Source organism: Chiloscyllium plagiosum, chromosome 4 (assembly GCF_004010195.1).
Source record: "Chiloscyllium plagiosum isolate BGI_BamShark_2017 chromosome 4, ASM401019v2, whole genome shotgun sequence".
NCBI classification, from domain to species: Eukaryota; Metazoa; Chordata; class Chondrichthyes; order Orectolobiformes; family Hemiscylliidae; genus Chiloscyllium; species Chiloscyllium plagiosum.
Window position 1 is genome coordinate 32,623,900 of NC_057713.1, and position 20,508 is coordinate 32,644,407.

A 20,508-nucleotide genomic window follows, 5' to 3' on the forward strand; every position below is an offset into this window, starting at 1 on the left:
GCTTATCTCTCCACGCTTCAGGCTCTCTGCCTTTATTCCTGAAGGGCTTTTGCCCGAAACCTCGATTTTGCTGCTCGTCGGATGCTGCCTGAATTGCTGTGCTCTTCCAGCACCACTGATCCGAAATCTGGTTTCCAGCATCTGCAGTCATTGTTTTTACATCTATATTTTGTACTCCAGTCCGCGCTCTTGTATCATCAACATGAGGTATAATTAAGAGAAAACAATTTATTTTTATTCATTAATAGGATGAGGGTGTCACTGGCTAGGCCTGGCATTTATTGCCCATTCCTGATTGTGCAGAGAGCAGTTAAGAGTCAACCACATTGCTGTGGGTCTGGAGTCACATATAGGCAAGACCAGGTAAGGATGGCAGTTTCCTTCCCCAAAGGACATTAGTGAACCGGATGTTTTTTTCTGACAATTGACAATGGATTCATGGTCATCATTAGACTCTTATTTCCAGATATTTATTGAATTCAAATTCCACCATCTGCCATGTAGGGATTCTAACTGAAAACATTCCTGTGTCTCTGGATTAGCAGTCCAGCGATAATATTACTAGGCGATTGCCTCCCCATTTAGCAACATTGGAGAGCAGCAGTATGTGAGATGAATCTTAGAACAGAAGAAAAACATTCAAAGAGGCCAGACTTTTGCGCACAATTGAGTGATAATATGGGACTTACGTAAAAGGAAAGATATTTGTGTAGTTTCCATCTATTATTCTTAGAATTGAAATAGACACAATGATAATGCTAGTAGTCTGTGTCTGCCAGTTGGTCTACAATGAATCCATGGTTTAAACAAGGAAAACTACAATGATGGAGCAATATAGGAATTATCAGAGAGTAGCTTGTAGTAGATGATGGATTAATAAATTGCCATGTTTTGCAGGAGCTGCACCCGAGTTCTTTGATGCCTTCATTTGCTATTGTCAAGCTGATATTGAGTTTGTCCATGAGATGATCAAGCAGCTTGAGCAGTCTGAGTGCAAACTGAAGTTGTGTGTATTTGACCGCGATGTGCTGCCAGGGTCGTGTGTCTGGACCATCACCAGCGAGCTTATTGAGAAAAGGTATGCAGAAATAGTTTGGGTAGAATTTGAAACGAACAAATTTCTTGATGTGTTGACTTACTGTTCCCAATAATCGACTAAGGAAAGGATTTCAGTATTTCTCATTGCAAAGTTATGCAAGGCGAGTGTTTTCCATTCGCAAACGCATCACCGAAAACTGAAGGAATTTTCAGTTCAGGTTTTCTCATATCAGTCCCTGACTGAAGGAAATACCATAGGGAGGTACAATGCTAAGCGTGAGTCGGGTATTGTCAGTCCACTCAAGCAGAGTTAGAATAACCTGATATGCTTCCTCGCTTGTGTTGAGATTTGGGAGCAATGTTTTTATTTTCAGTTCAAAGTCCATCTCAAAAATCTTATTACTGGTCAATGACTTAGTTCTCAAGCTCTAGAATCCCATATCCTATTTAGATCATCACTTGCCTTTTGTCTGTTTTTCTTTACTCAATTGACCACATATTTGTTATCAGAACTTCGAATCAATATTTACAAGAAAGATCAAAAGCAAGAATTAAAATGTTAAGAAGAATGAAATGAATTATCAACGGTTTGATTGGAGTCTCATGATTGTTTTCTCCACCTTTTAATGACAGGTGTAAAAGAATGGTGGCGATAATCTCTGATGACTATTTGGTCAGTAATGAATGTGACTTTCAAACAAAGTTTGCTCTGAGTCTTAGCCCAGGTAAAGCATTTAACTTTATTGTGTTGAAGTTACTATTATCTATTGAAATTATTACAATATCTATTGAAGTTACTTATTTTGCAGTTTCTAGTCCTTCCAAGTTCTTTCACCATATAGGGTTTTAACTAACACCTGCTTCAGGATTTGCGATTTTCACTTTTTTTGCCAATCTATATGAGCTGTTGCCATAACTCCTTATGTATCTTAATATTTTTCTCTCAAATAATGTTGCTGATGAGTTTTATTGGGTTTTTTTTATGAAACTCTAATTCCAGTCCTGCTGAACGTGGAAAGGAACTGAAGTAGTTTGCTCCCAAATCAAAAAAGAAATTCCTGGAGAAACTCAGTAGCTCTGTTGGCATCTGTAGTGAGAAAGATTTAATGTTTCAAGTTTAATATGACTCTTCAGAACTAAAAAAGCATTTGTGCCTATAACTTTGTTTCTCTCTCTATTGATGCTACCTACTGAGTTTCTTCAGCAAAATAAAAACCCAAAGAACTGTGGAAATCAGAATCAAAAACAAGTTGCTAAAAAAGCTCAGCAGCATCTGTGGAGAAAGATCAGAGTTAAAGTTTCGGGTCCAGTTCTGAGGAAGGACCTGAAGCGTGAACTCTGATTTTTCTCCACAGATGCTACCAAACCTGCTGAGCTTTTCCAGTAATTTGTCTGAGTTTCTCCAATTTCAAATCTCCAGCATCCACCGTACTTTTTTTTTAAGCCCACTCCCATACTTCCATGGGTGCTTGCGCAGTTTCTTCAACTATTTACATCAATACAGTGGTGCTCCATTCATTTCATGAAACATTCCACTCACTGCTCACTCCTGCTGACTGCCTACTCTTCAAGCTCACTCGCCCTCTTTCTCCATTTGTGACCTCTGCCCCCACCAGGGTCCATATTGGCCCTTTTTTGCTGCTGGCTTACTTCCACTTAGTCCCACCCATTTCCTTCACCTCTGGGACAGGTTGGAAGAACAAATGGTGGGAAGGTACTGAAGAGATTGGCTAGAGACTGTGGAAGAGAAAGAGTAAGATCTCCACTGACAAGGGAGAGTGGAACAGGAGGAACAGGAAAAGCAGAAGGGCACCAAACTAGTGGTGTCTTCTTTTCAGTCTTTGTTCAATCTTTATCACCTTTAATGCAGGCTGCTGTCTGTAATATAATTAATAGCAAAGCCACAGGAACTGCCAGTGCATCTACATATGTGCAGGAAGTACTTTCATTCGTGAAGTCTCAGGCAGACTTGGGAGAAGTAGTTGAGGTGGGCGGCAGTGGCACAGTGGTTAGCACTGCTGCCTCACAGCGCCAGAGACCCGGGTTCAATTCCCGCCTCAGGCGACTGACTGTGTGGAGTTTGCACATTCTCCCCGTGTCTGTGTGGGTTTCCTCCGGGTGCTCCGGTTTCCTCCCACAGTCCAAAGATGTGCAGGTCAGGTGAATTGGCCATGCTAAATTGCCTGTAGTGTTAGGTAAAGGGGTAAATGTACGGGAATGGGTGGGTTTCACTTCGGCGGGTCGATGTGGACTTGTTGGGCCGAAGGGCCTGTTTCCACACTGTAAGTAATCTAATCTAATCTAATCTAATCTAATCTAGGTTTTGGGGACAGTGGTCAGGGGTGTTGGAAGGGAGGGATGAGGATGTAGTGATAAGTTGAGTTGATCAATTGTATAGTTACTAGTGAATGAGAACCACTTTTGATGTGTCACATCTCCCAAGTAACTAGTTGGGTAAATGAGTTAGTACTTGTGAAGATTGAATATACCTCAGAACTGGAGACTATTTGAGTGCTTCAGGTGCACAATAAATCACCCATCTTAAATCTTACAACTTCACTGGGTAAAGTCCTCCAATAATTCAAGTATACTATTTCACAAGTCATCACAAATGTGCAAGTACCCAACTTTAATCACAAAGGTGATCCATTTTTTTTTTGAATGACTGCTTTTCCAGACAAAACCAGGTTGTTATTAACAAGGAAATGACTAACTATTGTAAATAGACTAATTCTTTAATAAATGGCAGAGAGAAGTTAGGATTACTATATCCCTTTGGAACCCCTAAATACACACTCACTTATTCACAAATAAGACAAACAGAAGATAGATAGCTTTACATGAATATAATAGTTGGAAAACTATAGACTTCGAAAACAAAAATCTGAATCTCAATTCTTTTAATTTTAGCAACAATCACATACTGTTGTCTGCAGAGTTATAGTAATTTTTCAATTTGATGATTGATCGAATACAATTAAGTCTTTTCTTGGGTTAGAATTCTCTCAAGTTTCATGATTTGTCTTTTCACACATGGAAAGGAGAGGAAGAAAGAGATAGATGTTTTAGATTACTGGCTGTGGGTGTCTTCAGATGCACTGCACTTTCAGATCCATGACAAAATGCAGCTGGACTAATCTGATGGGCTGTCATCAGGAAGTTTTCCTTTAAAGACTCCTGATACCATTTGCTTAAAAAGCAACATTGCCCTTTGTGTGTGTACCATTTGATTTTTCCAAGTTGGAAAGCTTTCCCAGTATTTTAGCCATATAGCAATCCCTGACTTCCATTCCAGTTTATTGTACAAGGAGAGAAAATGTGAGGTCCTATACAGGTTGGTATTTTATTTTATCAAGACCTCTGAACAGCCCTTTCAGAGAGAGATGAGAAGGATGTTCGTGAGGTAATGAATCAATGGAATTAGTGCAGACGGCTGAAGAGACTGGATAATTAAGAGATTTTTTAAATCCGTGACAGACTTGAGGGTGAAAGGGAAAAGACAGGAAAATGGAGTCGATCAATCTCAACTCTATAATCCTGTTGAACCATGCAGCAGACTCAATGAGCTGAAGGCCTACTTCTGCTTCTGTGTCTTATGGGATAAATCAGGGGCTCTGAAGATCCAAGCTTGGAAGATATAAGGCTTTGTTTCCTAGCTTCTGACTTCAAAGATTTTTCTTGCCCATTATCCCTCATTTCATGAGCTGTCAACTCCAATTTGTCAGAAGGCAGAGGTATGTCTTGGCAACCCTTCTTTCCACCCCTATTCTTATCACATGTCGGGAGAACATGAGAATGAATCTTCCTCATTTCTAGCATGTGTCTTGTTGAAGCTACTATTGGAGCACCAGGGGCCCAAGAGTGCCTGGTACTTGGTGTGTTGAGAAAACGGACGAAAATACTTTTTCTCTGGCTGCTTGTAGCATTACTGAGTGTTGTACTAATGTGCTGTACACAGCATTTCTAGATGTGCTTCCTTTTCTGTGTCTGTCTTGACTGACCTCAACCAGAGCTGATGAGTATTGCAAGGAAGGGGATGAAGAAAAATGGTTACATTTCCTGATTGCTATCATTGACACCAGCTGGAAAGTTTCAAGTTTATAGAATGTCTATTAAACACTGGCTTAGTGTTTTCTATATCATTCCTGACTAAGAATGACTGTTTTTAACACTGTTACCTGGACTTGCACACGTACATAAAATTAGCAGTTAATTCAATAACCAAAGGTGCACAGCAGGAGTTTTTTCATACAAAGATTCTTGGGGTTACAGAGTAACATTATCAAAGACAATGAGGGTGAATTATTGTAAATACACTAATTCTTTAACAAATGACAGAGAAAAGTTAGGATTACTGATATACTACTATGCAACTTAAACTATACAGTATTTAGGAACGAAGTAGTTAAACACAAGAAAATATTCAGGGAAGTGTAGCTTAATGATAAAGGGGTACTTAGTGGTGTTTGTGTTGTGAGCTATGGGATCAGTAGCCTTCTGTGAAGAATTTTGTTGGGAAGCAATGATACCACAGGATGTTTGGAGTATATAATTCCCATCCAAGACAATAGGAGGCAGGAAGGACATCAGAGAGAAAATCTTAAATAGAGGAGTGAATATTAAATCTGACATTGATTTCAAATCCCACAGGTGCCCGAGACAAGCGCCTGATCCCTGTCAAGTACAAGCAGATCAAGAGGGAATTTCCAAGCATTCTCCGTCACATCACGTTGTGTGATTATACAAACCCAAGCACCAAAGCGTGGTTCTGGAAGAGGCTCGCTAAAGCACTCTCACAACCGTGAGAGGAGACCCTAGAGGGAGCAGAGGTACTCTAGGTGATTATGGTGATTACACTGTAAGAATGAAGACAGTTTCAGGTTCTACCACAAGCTGATTCCATTAAATCTGTTCCAAATGATCAGCTCTGCTATCTTGACTATACATTACTTTCTTCAGTATTAAAAGGATTGGGTCTCTTCTCACTAGCGATGTAGAAGAAAAAATGTATTGAATAACTTCAAGATGCAGCCAAGATCAAATCCTTAAGATGCAGAACTATTTTGAGTGTTAAATTCAGTACATTTTGCTTCATATAGAAACAAATCCACCACGTCTATAAAGATACCTGTTGTCACACATAGTTTGCCTAGAATAGTGTCAGTTTTCACATTTACCTCAACACCTAGCATGGCGTTACGACCACTTCTCTCAACTTCTTAACTGTTTCTACATTGTCAGACTACTTGTCTGACGTCAATACTTGATAGGCAGAAATTTTCTCCAGTGAAATACTGGGAAAATTAAAGACATTTAAAAATCTGAAAATGAGAGTCTAATAATGATCATGAAACTGTTATCAATTATCAGGAAAACCCAGCTAGTTCACTAATGCTCTTTATGGAAGGAAACTATTGCTCTCACCTACATGTGACTCCAGACCCACATCAATATGACTGACTCTTTGCAATAAATGCTGGCCGAGCCAGTGATATCCACATCCTGCGAATGAATAAAAAACAAAATCTCTGCTATAAAATTTGTTCCCTGGACACCAACTCTAATGTTTTTAATAATTGACACTAAACCACATCTTTTACAATCTTGATGTTGGAATTAGTAAAAATGTATATTTCCTCTTCCATAACATCTGATTCTGCTACTGTCTTAAATTATCTGTTGCTGAAACTCTGACTTGTGCCCATGTTAGCTCCAGAGTTGACCATTCCATTCCTGGTTAGTTTGACACATGTTCCATTCTCTGAAATTTAAGGTCATCCAAAACTCTGCAGCCTATATTCAAACTAGCATTCAGTCCTGTTCACCCATTGCCCCTGTGTTTACTGACCTCCTATTACTCCCAGATTAACAAGGTCCCTTTTTATATAATTTTTGTTGTCCTTGTATTCAATTCCTTCCAAGGGTTCCCTACTCCATATTACTGTAACCTCATCCAGCCCATAACAAAGATATCTTTGAGTTTTAGCTTCCTAACCATCTGTGACCTTAATCACTTCAAAACTGATTATTGTGCCTTCAGCTGAGATGACCCTAAATTCCTGCCTTTAATCTCTATGCATCCTTATTTTGCTTTTGTCTTTGAAGATACTCCTTCAAACACATCTCTGACCAAACTTTTAGTCATCATCCATAATATCATGTATTTTAGTGTCAAACTTTGTTTAGATTTTGCTCCACCTAAACACTTTAGATCTTTTTATAAAATTAAAAGTTCCAGAAAATACAAGTTTTTGGTGGAATCCAGAACCAGAAGTGATCAGTATAAAGTAGTAACTTGTGAACCCAGTAGAACATTTACATGTCATCCCTTACCATTAATAGTAAGGTGGAATAGTCACCAAAAGGAGTTGTTGAGATAAGTAGCAGATGCATTTAAGGAGAAGCTAGACAGGCACATGAAGGTAAAGGAATAAAATATGTCGATTGGTTAGATGAAGAAATCTGAAAGGAGATTTATTTGAAGTATAAATGCTGGCATTGACCTTTTGGGCTGAATAACCTGTTTTCAATTATATGTACATCCCAGCATGTCACTGAGAATCTGTATACAGCTTTGGAGAAAAACCTAAAACTAACTGATATCAATACAGATGACCATAAAGCTCTGAGACTACTGTAAAAAAACAACCGTTTCATTAATGTCCTTTGGGGAAGGAAATATGTCATCAATACCAATGGTGGTAATTTAGCTTATTTGTGACTCCAGTCCCATGCTGATGTCTGATCATTAAATATCCTCTGAAATGATTTGAAAGAGGTCCATAGTCATTTTCAGTGCAGATACAAATAGTTAGTTAGTGACTCTTGAACCTTGATGCAGAAACCGTATAGGAGAATGTGTTGCAACTAACATTTATTTTTCTGACAACTTAAGAAAAATGAACTTGGTCTCTGTGGGGACAACTTTCAATTCAACTTGTGGAAAGGGCTTTTTTTTTCCTCTTGGCTGTTACATATTCAGTAAAATTGTCATGTTTTTTCATTAATGTTTTATGTATTTTTTAATGTGAAAAACAGCTAAAATAATAAAAGTTTTATAGAAGTCCAGTTTCAAGTTTCTCTAGTGCTTCACCAGTGGTTGATATGATCGTAATAGTTGTTTTTTCCCTCAGTGATGAAAAATAACATGTCTGCACAAAACACTCATCTTAAAGGTTAGAACCAAATTATGCATGGCTTCCTTCTTCCTTTTATTTCAATTGAATTAATTTATATTTATATACACCAAAGCACAGTTCTAGGTGCCATGACATTTGGTCCTCAGTGATAGCAAATCCAGAGGTGTCTCAATGCCTGTGAGTTGAGCTGGAATTAATTGTAAGATATTGTTAAGGCCAGAAAGCTTGACTTTTTTCATCAATAACTAGATTATTTAATGAGTGTAACTATGATATTAAAGAGTATGATGGTATAGTATGGTGGTATGGGAGTAATAAATCTAAAGACCTATGATCAAAGTCATGAGCTCAAATCCCACTTTGGCAATTTTGTAAATTTATATTCAGTTAATCAAATGAATCGGAATAAAAAGCTATTATTCATCATGAAATTGCTGTAAAAATTCATCTAATTCAATAGTGTCTTTTTTTAGGTAGGGAAAAATATGACCCTTACCTGGTCTAGTCTGTGTGCGACTCCAATTCCAAAGCAACATGTTTGACTCCTCAACATCTTCAAAATGGCTGATCAAGCAATTTAGTTGTCTTAAATGCAATAAATTCTGCCTTCAATAGCATTGGCCATTTCCTAGAAAGCAATACATAAAAAATGTAGGAAATCACAACTTCCAATTGGCATGTTGCAAGAAAAAGTAGCAATAACATGCATATGTTTTTAAACAAAAGCAAGATACAGCAGCAAAACAAAACAATAATATACTAATTGCAAAATAGACCAGTCGTACATTATGCTGATAGGTACTCCAGGGAAAAAAACCATGAACAAGGGCAGGATTAAAATACAGTGGAGGATATCTCACAAAGGAATGTCCACTGTTCTCATCGCAAGAGGCTAATTCATTCTGCACATAGGTGTAAAACTAGAAGGAAGCAGAAAAAAAAGCAGGTACAGATGGTATGCAATTTCTTTACCTTCACAGATCTGTGCATTGACTTCACATGGCAATCCAAAAATGAAACCTGCAGAAGTAAGGTTTGAAGTTTATGATGGCACTGTACTTGTGGCAAGAGGCCAAATTACTCTGCATGCCCAAGAAGAAAGCTCAAGTTGCACATAGTAGATGGCAAGCAAAAGCCACCCGTCTCTGCCACAGCAAGTCTAAAGCCTGGATTGGTAACCCTCAATGTGCGAAAAAAGAATTTTGCAACTTATTAAATTACACTAAACAACAGACAGTAGATAAGATCCTAGAAATGTCAAACAATGTCCTGCACAAGGTCATGGGCTATAAAGTGAAGCAGAGCAGAATACACTCAATGCATCCTGTACTTGTTTCAAGTGTCACCTGCCCCGACAACCTCAGAGGCACTTGTTCCCTCAGGCACCATTGCAGATGTCAGGCCGGCCTTTTTGAGAGTGAACTCATAAAAGCAACTGGCCCAGATGGAGTCCGTGGCCATGCACGAGCTGGCAGGAATATTGACCAACATTGTTAACCTCTTCTTACTATGATCTTAAGTCCCCTTTTGCTTCAAGAAGACCACCATCATCCTGATACCAAAGAAAACACCTGCAACGTGCCTCAATGACTAATGTCAGTGGCTCTGACCTCTACAGTTATAAAGTGCTTCGAGAGGTTAGTCATGACTCATATCAATTCTAGCCTTCCAGCCTGCCTTGATCCGTTGCAATTTGCCTCGTGTCACAGATGCAATCTCCCTGGCATTAGACACATTCCTGGAACATCGGTAAAATAAGGATACCTACATCCTACTCGTCGACTACAGCTCTGCCTTCAACACTATAATTGAAGCCAAACTAATTTCAAAACTGAGATCTAGGCCTCTGCTCTGCCCCGTGCAACTGGATCCTCAACTTCCTGACCCACAGACCACAGTCAGAATAGGAAACACCACCTCCTCCATGACAATCCTCAACACGAGCGCCCCGCAAGGCTGTGTTCTCAGTCCCTTGATTATACTCCCTGTACACTCAGGACTGTGGCCAAATTTCATCCTAACTCCATCCACAGGTTTGCTGATGACACCACTGTTGTAGACTGGATCTCAAACAATGAAGAGACAGAAATCAGGAAGGAGATAAAGTATTTGGTGGCATGGTGTAAAGATAACAACCTCTCCCTCAATGTCAGCAAAATGGAAGAGCTGACTTCAGGAAGCAAGACAGAAGGAATGTTCCTATCTACCTAAATGGAGCGGAGATGGAGAGTGCCAAAAGAGTCAAATTACAAGGAGTGATGATTACCAATAATCTGTCTTGGTCAACCCACTTTGATGAGACAGTCAAGAAAGTACAATAGTGCCTCTATTTGCTCAGAAGGCTAAGAAAATTCAGCATGTCCGTAAAGACTCTTACCAATTTTTATAGATGTACCATAGAAAGCACTCTATCTGGATGCACCATGACTTGGTATGGCAACTGCTGTGTCAGGACTGTAAGAAACTACAGAGAATTGTGAACACAGCCCAGTCAATCATGCAAGCCAACCTTCCATCCATTGACTCCATCTACACTTTTCACTGCCTTGGAAAGATAGCCAACATAATCAAAGATCCTTCCACCCTGGTTAGAATCTCTTTCAACGTCTTCCTTTGGGAAGAAGATATAAAAGCTAAACACATGTCCTGAAGATATGGGTGTCCTGTACCTCTAAGAGAGTTAAAAGCTAGCAGAATGACCTGACACAGCATCAAGTGTTCTGAATAAGGTGACAATGTAACACTTGGTCGAAAGCTAGATTAGCTGGGTTGCCTGGAAACGACAAAACAAATTCAAATTCGGCCAATAACTTTAAATTATACCCCAAAAATACCAAACTCCAATCAAGTTTAAATTTAGTATATTGACAATCTTAAAAGCCAATGATACAATCGATGCTTTGGGGGTATAAGGCTGGGAAAACTTGAACAGTTGAGGAGAACTGCCAAGCCACCAGCATCCGCAGACTATCGGGAGAATAGCTCTTTTCAAGGTACTTTTAAGGCACCTTTATCAATCAGCGACCTGAGAAACAGAAATCCCTAAGAAGAAGAGAAGACTGAGGAAGAGAAGATTCGACATCTGGTTGTCTTTGAAAACTTGAATTTTGGTAAATCTTAATCGGGGATTTTATCAGACTTGAATTATAGAAGGGAAAGTAAAAGATAGGTTAGAGGAAGGGGTTCTATATAGTTGTTAGTTAAATTATTCTCTGTTATACTTTAAGAAATAAAGTTGTCAAATTTTACTTAATACTTCTTGGTCTTCAAATTTTCACAGATCACCGCACGGGATAAATCTTTTCTGTGTTGCAGGTTTAAAATAAATTAGCGGGCGGTGGGGGGGGGGGGGGTTACCCCGCATCATAACACACATGCACCAACAGATTCAAGAACAGCTTCTGCCCTGTTGTTATTGGATAGGTCTCTAAAATTTAAAATTTAATGTTGACCTTGCTCTTTGTGCAACTTCTCTGCAGCCACAACATTGATTCTTCACTCTGTTCTATTACCCTTATGCAATTTGTATGTTATGATCTGCCTGTATTGCACACAAAACAAAACATTTCACTGTACATGTGACAATAATAAATTAATTTAAATCAGTGTGTTTAAGGATTAGGATGTTTATATGATACGCATATAAGACTAACTCAGCATCTGCTGAAGAAGCTTCCAGGTACCTGCAAGGCCAGTATGCAAGTCAAAATAGAAGAACTGGAAAAAGTAGTAATCAAGAAACTAACAACTCTTACAGAAAGCATGAACAGCATGGTGGAAGTGAAACAACCTGGAAAGCTAAGCACATACATCGACTCAAACAATCTAAATAAAGCTCTGAAGAGAGATCTCTATCTCGTGCCAGCTATCGAAGATATGTTGGTAAAACCTGGAACAGCAAAAATATTTAAGTGTTCCAAGTTCTAAAACAGTGGACCGAATAGTAGCATGGATTTTGCAGCTGCTCTCGAGATTGCAGGCTTACTTCTACTTGGAGATTTCTTACAGTCATTATGTTTCAGTGGTAGAAGACTTTTTTGATTCATTTTTGATTCTTTTATAGTCAAACAAAGTGTGATTTTTGTCTCAATGTGTTAATGGAACTTTTGGAAAGACCTACACATTCTAAGTTCTAAATTTCTCACAGCTATTACATTTCTAGTATAATATTTTTTATTCATTTTTGGTTCTTTCATAATCAAAAATGCAAAAAGAAATCTTTTTTTTAAAATGGAGTTCTGTTAACAGACCTTTTGGAGAGGCCAACACATGGGCAGCTCAGTTTTTTTTCTCTAAAGGTATACACGCAGAAGCAAGTTCATTTTAAAACCATCACTAAATAGATTAGTTTAAATCATGGAGGAGAGTTGTGTTTATGGAGCTTTTCAAGATGCTTACACATGAATGGCTCTGAGTGAGTTTTTTAATATCAGAAGATTGAAAGTTATCTGCATAACCACTTGAGGACGCATTTATAATTAGAACATAGAATATTACAGTGCAGTACAGCCCTCGATGTTGCACCACCCTGTGAATTATTCAGATTTATGGTTTTGTTTTTAAATTTAGTTTTGCATGTTTAATATCCTTTGGGTAAGGAAAGGTAGTTTACTAATATATAAAGGTACTACTGTAAGCTGTTTCCTTTTATGCTTAATTTCATTGAGGGCATACAAAGGACACACAGATGGCTAGTATATTTAGAGAAGTGATTACACAGTAGGTCAGTTAGATAGTAGGGTGACTGTCAGGAAAGGTAAGAAGTAGCTCAGAAGTCTCCTGTGGCTATTCCTCTCCCAAACAGATACTCAGTTTTGGGTAGTGTTGAAAAGGATTGCCTCTCAGAGGAAAATAAGAGGGAGTCAGATCTTGAGCACTAAGATTGAATCATCTGTTGGCTGGGGTTTGACAAAATTTAGAAGGATTGTTGCAAGAGACTCCCCCTGTTAGGGGCACAGGCCAGAGATTCTGTGGTAGCGAGCATGAATCTAGGATAGTGTGTTGTTTTTATGGTGCCAGGATGAAAGACATCTCAAAATGTTTGAAGCATATTGTTAAAAGGGAGAGTGAAAAACCAAAAGCTATTGTACATATCAGTGGGAGTGACATAATTAAGGAAAAGTTAAAGCTTTATAGAGTGAATATAAAAAGTTAGGTAGAATATTAAAAAAAACAGGATCTCAGATTTAGTAATGTCTGTTTACTTCTGGTGGCGAGATCAAATGAGGGAAAGAATAAAAGGATAAAGGAGATAAATCAATGGGCAAAGAGGTGGATTCAGGTTCTTGAATCATTGGGATCTCTTCTGGGTCAGAAAATACCTGTTCAAAAAGGATGGGTTTCACCTGTACTGGAAAGGGATCAATATCCTAACAGGAAGATTTGCTAATTCTATTAAGGGAACTGTAAACTATTACAGGAGGCGGGTGGGGTAAATAGCAGAGTAAATAGAAAGAACGATGAGGATGGTTTTGAATCTGAAAGAACAGGTTAATTAGAAAAGACGCACTTCAGCAAGTCAGAGAACAAAATAATTTTGAAGAATTAAAGTGCATTTATTTCAATGCAAGGGGGTCTTACAGATAAGGCTGATGAACTCAGGCATGTTTGGGAACGTGTGATTGGGATGTCATAGCTATTAGAAAAACTTGGCTGAGGGATAGGCAGGTCTGGCAGCTCAATGTTCTGGGTTTCAGATGCTATAGGAAGGATAGAAAGAGAGGCAAAAGAGGAGGGGGAGGTTGGGCATTTTTGATTAAGGAAAACATTACTGCTATAACTAGCGGAGATATTTCTGAAAAATCATCTAGTGAAAATATATGGGTTGAAATTAGATATAAGAAAGGTATGACTACCTTAATGGGATTGTATGATTGACCACTGCTAATAGTTGGAGGGAAATTGAGGAGCAAATCTGTAGAGGGAGGTCATAGGAATAATAAGATTGTAATAGTATGATTTTAATTTTTCAAACATTGACTGGGACTATCATAGTGTTAAAGGTTAAGATGGTGAAGAATTAGTTAAATGTGTTCAGGAAAAAAATATTTATCAAAATATAAATGTTCCTACTAGAGATGGAGCAAAACTTGACCTCTTAGGTAATAATACAGGGTAAGCGACTGAAGTTATAGTAGGGGAACACTTTGGGTCTAGTGATCATATTTCTTTGTTTTTAAATAGTAATGGAAAAGGATTGCATAAAAATTAAAGTTTTTAATTGGAGTAAGGTAATTTTTAAATGGTTTGAGACAACAACTTGCAAGGATTGATTGGAGTAGACTTAACAGGTGCAGGGATGTCTGATAAGTGCATACTGTGTCAGGAAACCCTCCTGCACACATTGGATAAAAGCTGATCCATCTGCCATTCTAGAGATATAGCATTTCCAGTCAATGTTGGGGAAGTTAAAGTCCTCCATAATGACCACCGTGTTCCTTTCACTCCTACCCAGAATTGTTTTGCTGACCCTCTCCTCCACATCCCTGGAACTCTGCAGAGGCCTATGAAAAACTCCCAGCAGTGTGACCTCCTCTCCTATTTCTAATCTCAGCCCATACCACCTCAGTAGAAGAGTCCTCGTCAAAAGTTGTTTCAGTCACCGTTATACTGTCCTTGACTAACAAGGCCACACCTCCTCCTCTTTTACTGCCTTCCCTATTCTTAATGAAAGATCTAAACCCTGGAGTTGCAACATCCATTCCTGACCCTGCTCTATCCATGTCTCTGAAATGGCCACAACATCGAAGTCCCATCTATCCATGCTGCAAGCTCACCTACCTTATTTCGGATACTTCTGGCATTGAAGTAGACACACTTCAAACCAGCTTGCTGTCTGCCAGCATATTCCTGAGACCCTGAAATCCTGTCCCTGTCCTCCCTACTCTCACCCTCCTGTGCACTGCAACTACACCTCAAGTTCCTATCCCCCTGCTGAGCTAGTTTAAACCCACCCAAATAGCACCAGCAAATTTCCCACCCAGGATATTAGTACCCCTCTGATTCAAGTGAAGACCATCCTGTTTGTACAGGTACCACCTTCCCCAGAATGAGCCCCAATTATCCATGTACCTGAACCCTCCCTCCTGCACCATCTCTGCAGCCATGTGTTCAGCTGATACCTCTCCCTATTCCTTGCCTTGTTATCACGTGGCACGGGTAACAAACCAAAGATACCAACGCTGTTTATTCTCACTCTCAGCTTCCACCCTAGCTCCCTGAAATCCTGCCTTACATCCTTATCCCTCTTCCTACCTATATCGTTGGTACCTACATGGACCACATCGTGGAGCTGGTCACCCTCTCCCTTCAGGACCCCAAAGTCACAACCCAAGACATCACGGACCCTAGCACCTGGAAGGCAACACACCAACCGTGAGTCTTGTTCGTCCCCAACAAATCATCTATCTGACCTGATTCCCCAATGACTAACACTCTCCTCCTTTCCCTTCTTCCCTTCTGTGCAACAGGAACAGACTCTGTGCCAGAGACCTGCACCCCACTGCATGCCCCTGGTAAGTTGTCCTCCCCATCAGTATCCAAAATGGTACATTTGTTTTTCAGGGGAATGAGCACAGGGGATTCCTGCACTGACTGTCTTTTCCACCTTCAAACAATTACCCAGCTTTCTTCGTGCCGAGGAATAACTACTTCCCTGTAACTCTTATCTATCACAGCCTCTGCCTCCTGAAAGATCCAAAGTTCATCCAGCTCCTGCTCCAGTTCCCAACACGGTCTTGGAGGAGCGAGAGTTGGATATACTTCCTGCAGGTGTACTTGGATGGGACACTAATGACGTCCCTCACCTCAAACATCATGCAGGAGGAACATTCCTCTCTCTGCACTGCATCTCTGCTAGTTCCCTTATCAGAATGTAAAAAAGAAGAGAAGTTTACCTGATGTGCCCCTGGTCTTTAAGGCTAGAGGAGGTGGTTGGGTGGGAGGCCCTACAAAGGTAGGATCTCGGATTTAGATAGCTGGAGGGAAATAAAAAAGTCCCTCCTTTCCCAGAAACCTGTTCTCCGATGTCAGATGTAAAGACTCAAATCAGTGACTCACCTCTCCCAACAGGCCCCTGGTCCAAGCTCCCGCCCATCCAGCTGCTGCTGCTCTGCTGAAAAACAGAAATGGAGGACTCCCGTGTTCGAGGTAAGTTTTTAAAGACTCAAGTCAGTGACTCACTGCTCCAGATAGACCCTAGGTCCAACCTCACATCCATTGAGGTGCTGCTGCTGAAAAACAGAAATAGAGGACTCCTGCAAGTTTTTAAAGACTCAGATCAATGACTCACCATTCCCAACAGACCCCTGGTCCAAGCTTCTGCCCATCGAGCTACTGCTGCTGTTGAAAATCAGAAATGGAGGACTCCTGTGCTCGAGGTAAGTTTTTAAAGACTCCAATCAGTGACTCACCACTCCCGATAGGCCCCTGCTCCAAGCTCCCGCCCTTCGAGATGCTGCTGCTGCTGCTGAAAAACAGAATATTTCACATCAGTTTTTACCATGGAGAGGCATGTTTATCGTGGAGCTAGAGAACTCAGAGAAATAAATATTGATGTTTTGAAAAGAATTCACATTACAGAAGAGGAAGTGCGAGACTTGTTAGAAAACATAAAGATGGATAAATATCCAGGACCTGATCTAGTGCATCCCAGGATGTTGTGGCAAGTTAGGCAGAAAATTACAGAACCTCTTCCAGAAATATTTGTATAATCTATAACCAAGGGTGAGGTGCCGGATGACTGGAGAATGGCTAAGTTTAAGAAAGGATGTAAGGAGACGCCTTACAGACTACAGACCTGAGAGTCTGATTTCAGTGGAGGGTAAGTTGCTGAATATGATTCTGAGAGATAGGATTCATGCACATTTGGAGAGGTGAGTAATGATTAGAGATAGTTGGCATGATTTTGTTTGAGGGAAATCATGTCTCACAAGCTTCATTTGAGTTTTTTGAGAAAGTAACCAAGATGGTTGATGAGGGCAGAGTGATAGACATTGTTTACTTAGACTTTTGTAAAGTCTTTGCCAAGGTTCCACATGGTAGACTAACTAATTAGTAAAGTTAGACCACATGGGACTCAGGGCGAGCTTGCCAACTAGATACAAAATTGGCTTAATGACAGGAGACAGAGTGATGTTGGAGAGTTATTTCTCAGACTGTGACCAGCAGTGTTCCATGGAGATTGGGTAATTGTTTGTCATAGAGTCATAGAGATGTACAGCATGGAAACAGACCCTTTGTTCCAACCAGTCCATGCCTACCAGATATCTCAACCCAATCTAGTTCCACCTGCCAGCACTTGGCCCGTATCCCTCCAAACCTTTCCTATTCATATACCCATCCAAATGTCTCATAAATGTTGCAATTGTACCAGCCTCCACCACTTCCTCTGGCAGCTTATTCCATATACGTACCACCCTCTGCGTGAAAAAGGTGCCCCTTAGGTCTCTTTTATATCTTTCCCCTTTCACCCTAAACCTATGCCCTCTAGTTCTGGACTCCCCGACCCCAGGGAAAAGACTTTGTCTATTTATCCTATCTATGCCCCTCATAATTTTGTAAACCTCTATAAGGTCACCCCTCAGCCTCCGACGCTCCAGTGAAAACAGCCCCAACCTGTTCAGCCTCTCCCTGTAGCTAGATCCTCCAACCCTGGCAACATCCTTGTAAATCTTTTCTGAACCCTTTCAAGTTTCACAATATCTTTTCGATAGGAAGGAGACCAGAATTGCACGCAATATTCCAACAGTGGCCTAACCAATGTCCTGTACACCGCAACATGACCTCCCAACTCCTGTACTCAATACTCTGACCAATAAAGGAAAGCATACCAAACGTCTTCTTCACTACCCTATCTACCTGCGACTCCACTTTCAAGGAGCTATGAACCTGTCCATTATATAAATGATTTAAGTGAGAATATAGAAGGTATCATTGCTGAGTTTGAGTGGCATAGTGGACAGTGAAGGTGGCTATTTAAGATTACAAAGAAATCTTGAACAATTGAGTCAAGGGAATGAGGAGTGGCAGACGGAGTTTAATTTGAATAAATGCGTGGTATTACATTTTGGTGAAGAAAAATAAAAGAAGTTCAGGACTTAGACAATTAAAAGTAGGGCCTTGGGTAGTGTTGTAGAATAGACACCTAGGGGATAAGGTACATAATTCTTTGAAGTTTTTGTCATATCTAGAACAAAATCCAAGATGGCAGCAGAGTAGAACACTTCAGACAGAACTCGACCGCGCCATCCATTTTTCTTTCTCCTTCTTTCTTCCTCCGGCCTCAGACTCAGCACAATCCGGTGAGGCAGTGTCCCGGCTTGACCTGACAGGGCCACAGCATGGACTTCCAGTCTCAGGGATATTCCTTGAAGTGTGGTCCAACCGTGGCCAAGCAGACTGTAATATTTGAACTTTTAACTTTATTTCTTTATTTTCTATTTAAAACTAAAAAGGTGTCACTGTACTATAATTACTGTAATGTTTAACCTTTAACTTTGATCTTTCTTTCTACCTTGTTTGTAAGATTCTGCACCTAAGTACTTGTACCCCAGATGGTGCTTTGTGTGGTGACATTATACATTTTTCACCATATTCCTGTACTTCTGTACTTGAGTACACGTCACAATAAAATCAAACCAAAGATATGGTTAAAAAGGCATTTAGCGTACTTTCCCTTATTGCTCCTACCTTGGAGCGTAGAAATTGGGACATTATGTTGAGGTTGTACAAGATGTTGATAAGGTCTCTTCTGGAATACTGTGTCCAGTTCTATTTGTCCTGTAAAGGGCAGATTATTATTATGCTGAAGAGGATTCAGATGAGATTCACCAGGATGTTGCTGGGAATGCAGGGTTTGAGGAGAGGCTAGAGACGCTGGGACTTGTTTCACTAGAGCATAGACGGTTGAAGAATGACCTTTTAGGAGGTATATAAATCATGAATGGTATAGATAAGGTGACTGGCAGTGTGGGGGATTTCAAGAGTAGGGGACATTTTTTAAGGCAAGTGGAGAAAGATTTTAAAAATTCATGAGGAGCACTTTTTTAATCAGTGATTTGTGTGTGGAATGAACGTCCAGAGGAAATGATGGATGTGGGTACAGTTACAATATTTTCAAGACATTTAGGCAAGTACATTTAGGCAAGAAATAATTGGATGGATATGGGCCAAGTGTAGGCAAGTGAGATTAGTTGGGATTATGGTTGGGATGCACCATTTGGACCGAAGTGTTTGTCTCCATGCTGTATGTGAAATATGGCTCCTGGGAAGTAAACATGGGTGAAAGCAGTAGCTATCTAACTACATTCTGGACAAATCTTTTAAGAAGTATAGATGATTCTGTGTGCCATTTGGCATTTCCAGGCACCAGCAGAGTATCAACAAATACATAGTCATCTTATGGGCTTATGGACGTGATGACACAATGGAAGAAGCCATTGCTGACAATGATTAAAATCTAGTGCATACACTACACAAAAGATGTATCTGAAGTTAACAAGAAAAAATTGCAATTAAAGCATTTGAAGTTAAACACATAAGCCATGTACTAACAGCATAACATCTTTGCTTCAATTCCAAAAATATGACAGCTTTAGCAGCAAACAGTGAAAAATGATGCAAAGGAAGTACCATGATTCATTGGAGTCAATGAATTCATAAAATGCTTACTCGATTTGTTGTTGGCAAACCACTGTGCCAACTCACGGGGACCTGTAAGCAGAGATGGGAACTCTGATGAAAGAGAAAATAAATTAAAGAGAAAAGGAAAGATAAGATAGGTTCGAGGATCCTACAGAAGTTGGGAATTTCCATTAGCAGATCAGGGATCTGTAAGCAGAATTGTGAACTCTGATTCGGTCGGATTAGCATTATTTAAATTGGTACTTAAATTTTTCTGTGAGATAAGGAAGTATCATAATGCATTATAACAGGATTATTGAGGGTTAAGGAAAGTCGAGAAGGGTTTGTGGAAGTCGGTAGATTGTTGTGTGTTGACAGGCTGTTAAAGTTTCAGTCGGGACTATAAAAGGAAGGTTGTTTAAGATGGGTAATACTATATGTGTGAGAAATTTTCAGAGAAATCTGACAGTCTGCGGAAGCTTTTGGCACCTTAAAAAAGACATTAGGTGATGAGCAGTGGCCACTAGGTGGCCCAAAGGTATTCAATCCTTCTCCCACCTCACCCTAGTTCCAAACTTCCAGCTCAGCACTGTCCCCATGACTTGTCCGGACTTGTCCTACCCGCCTATCTCCTTTTCCACCTATCCACTCCACCCTCTCCCCCTTGACCCATCACCTTCATCCCCTCCCCCACTCACCCATTGTACTC

General features: G+C 40.0%; 1 protein-coding gene and 1 long non-coding RNA gene across 2 annotated transcripts in view; one reads left to right on the top strand and one right to left on the bottom strand.

Annotated features, from left to right (window-relative positions):
* myd88 (MYD88 innate immune signal transduction adaptor) overlaps positions 1-8,106 on the top strand; it is an 18,743-nt gene extending 10,637 nt beyond the window's left edge. The window contains exons 4-6 of the mRNA XM_043687912.1: positions 898-1,078; positions 1,672-1,763; positions 5,689-8,106. Of these exons, the coding sequence (XP_043543847.1) occupies positions 898-1,078; positions 1,672-1,763; positions 5,689-5,843 (428 nt within the window). The 3' untranslated portion in view covers positions 5,844-8,106. The remainder of the gene's footprint in view (positions 1-897; positions 1,079-1,671; positions 1,764-5,688) is intronic.
* Positions 8,107-8,677: 571 nt separating this feature from the next.
* LOC122548927 overlaps positions 8,678-20,508 on the bottom strand; it is a 53,408-nt gene continuing 41,577 nt past the window's right edge. Inside the window, exons 2-3 of the long non-coding RNA XR_006311369.1 lie at positions 16,236-16,638; positions 8,678-8,805 (exon numbers count right to left, since the gene is read on the bottom strand). This is a non-coding gene — a long non-coding RNA (uncharacterized LOC122548927). The remainder of the gene's footprint in view (positions 8,806-16,235; positions 16,639-20,508) is intronic.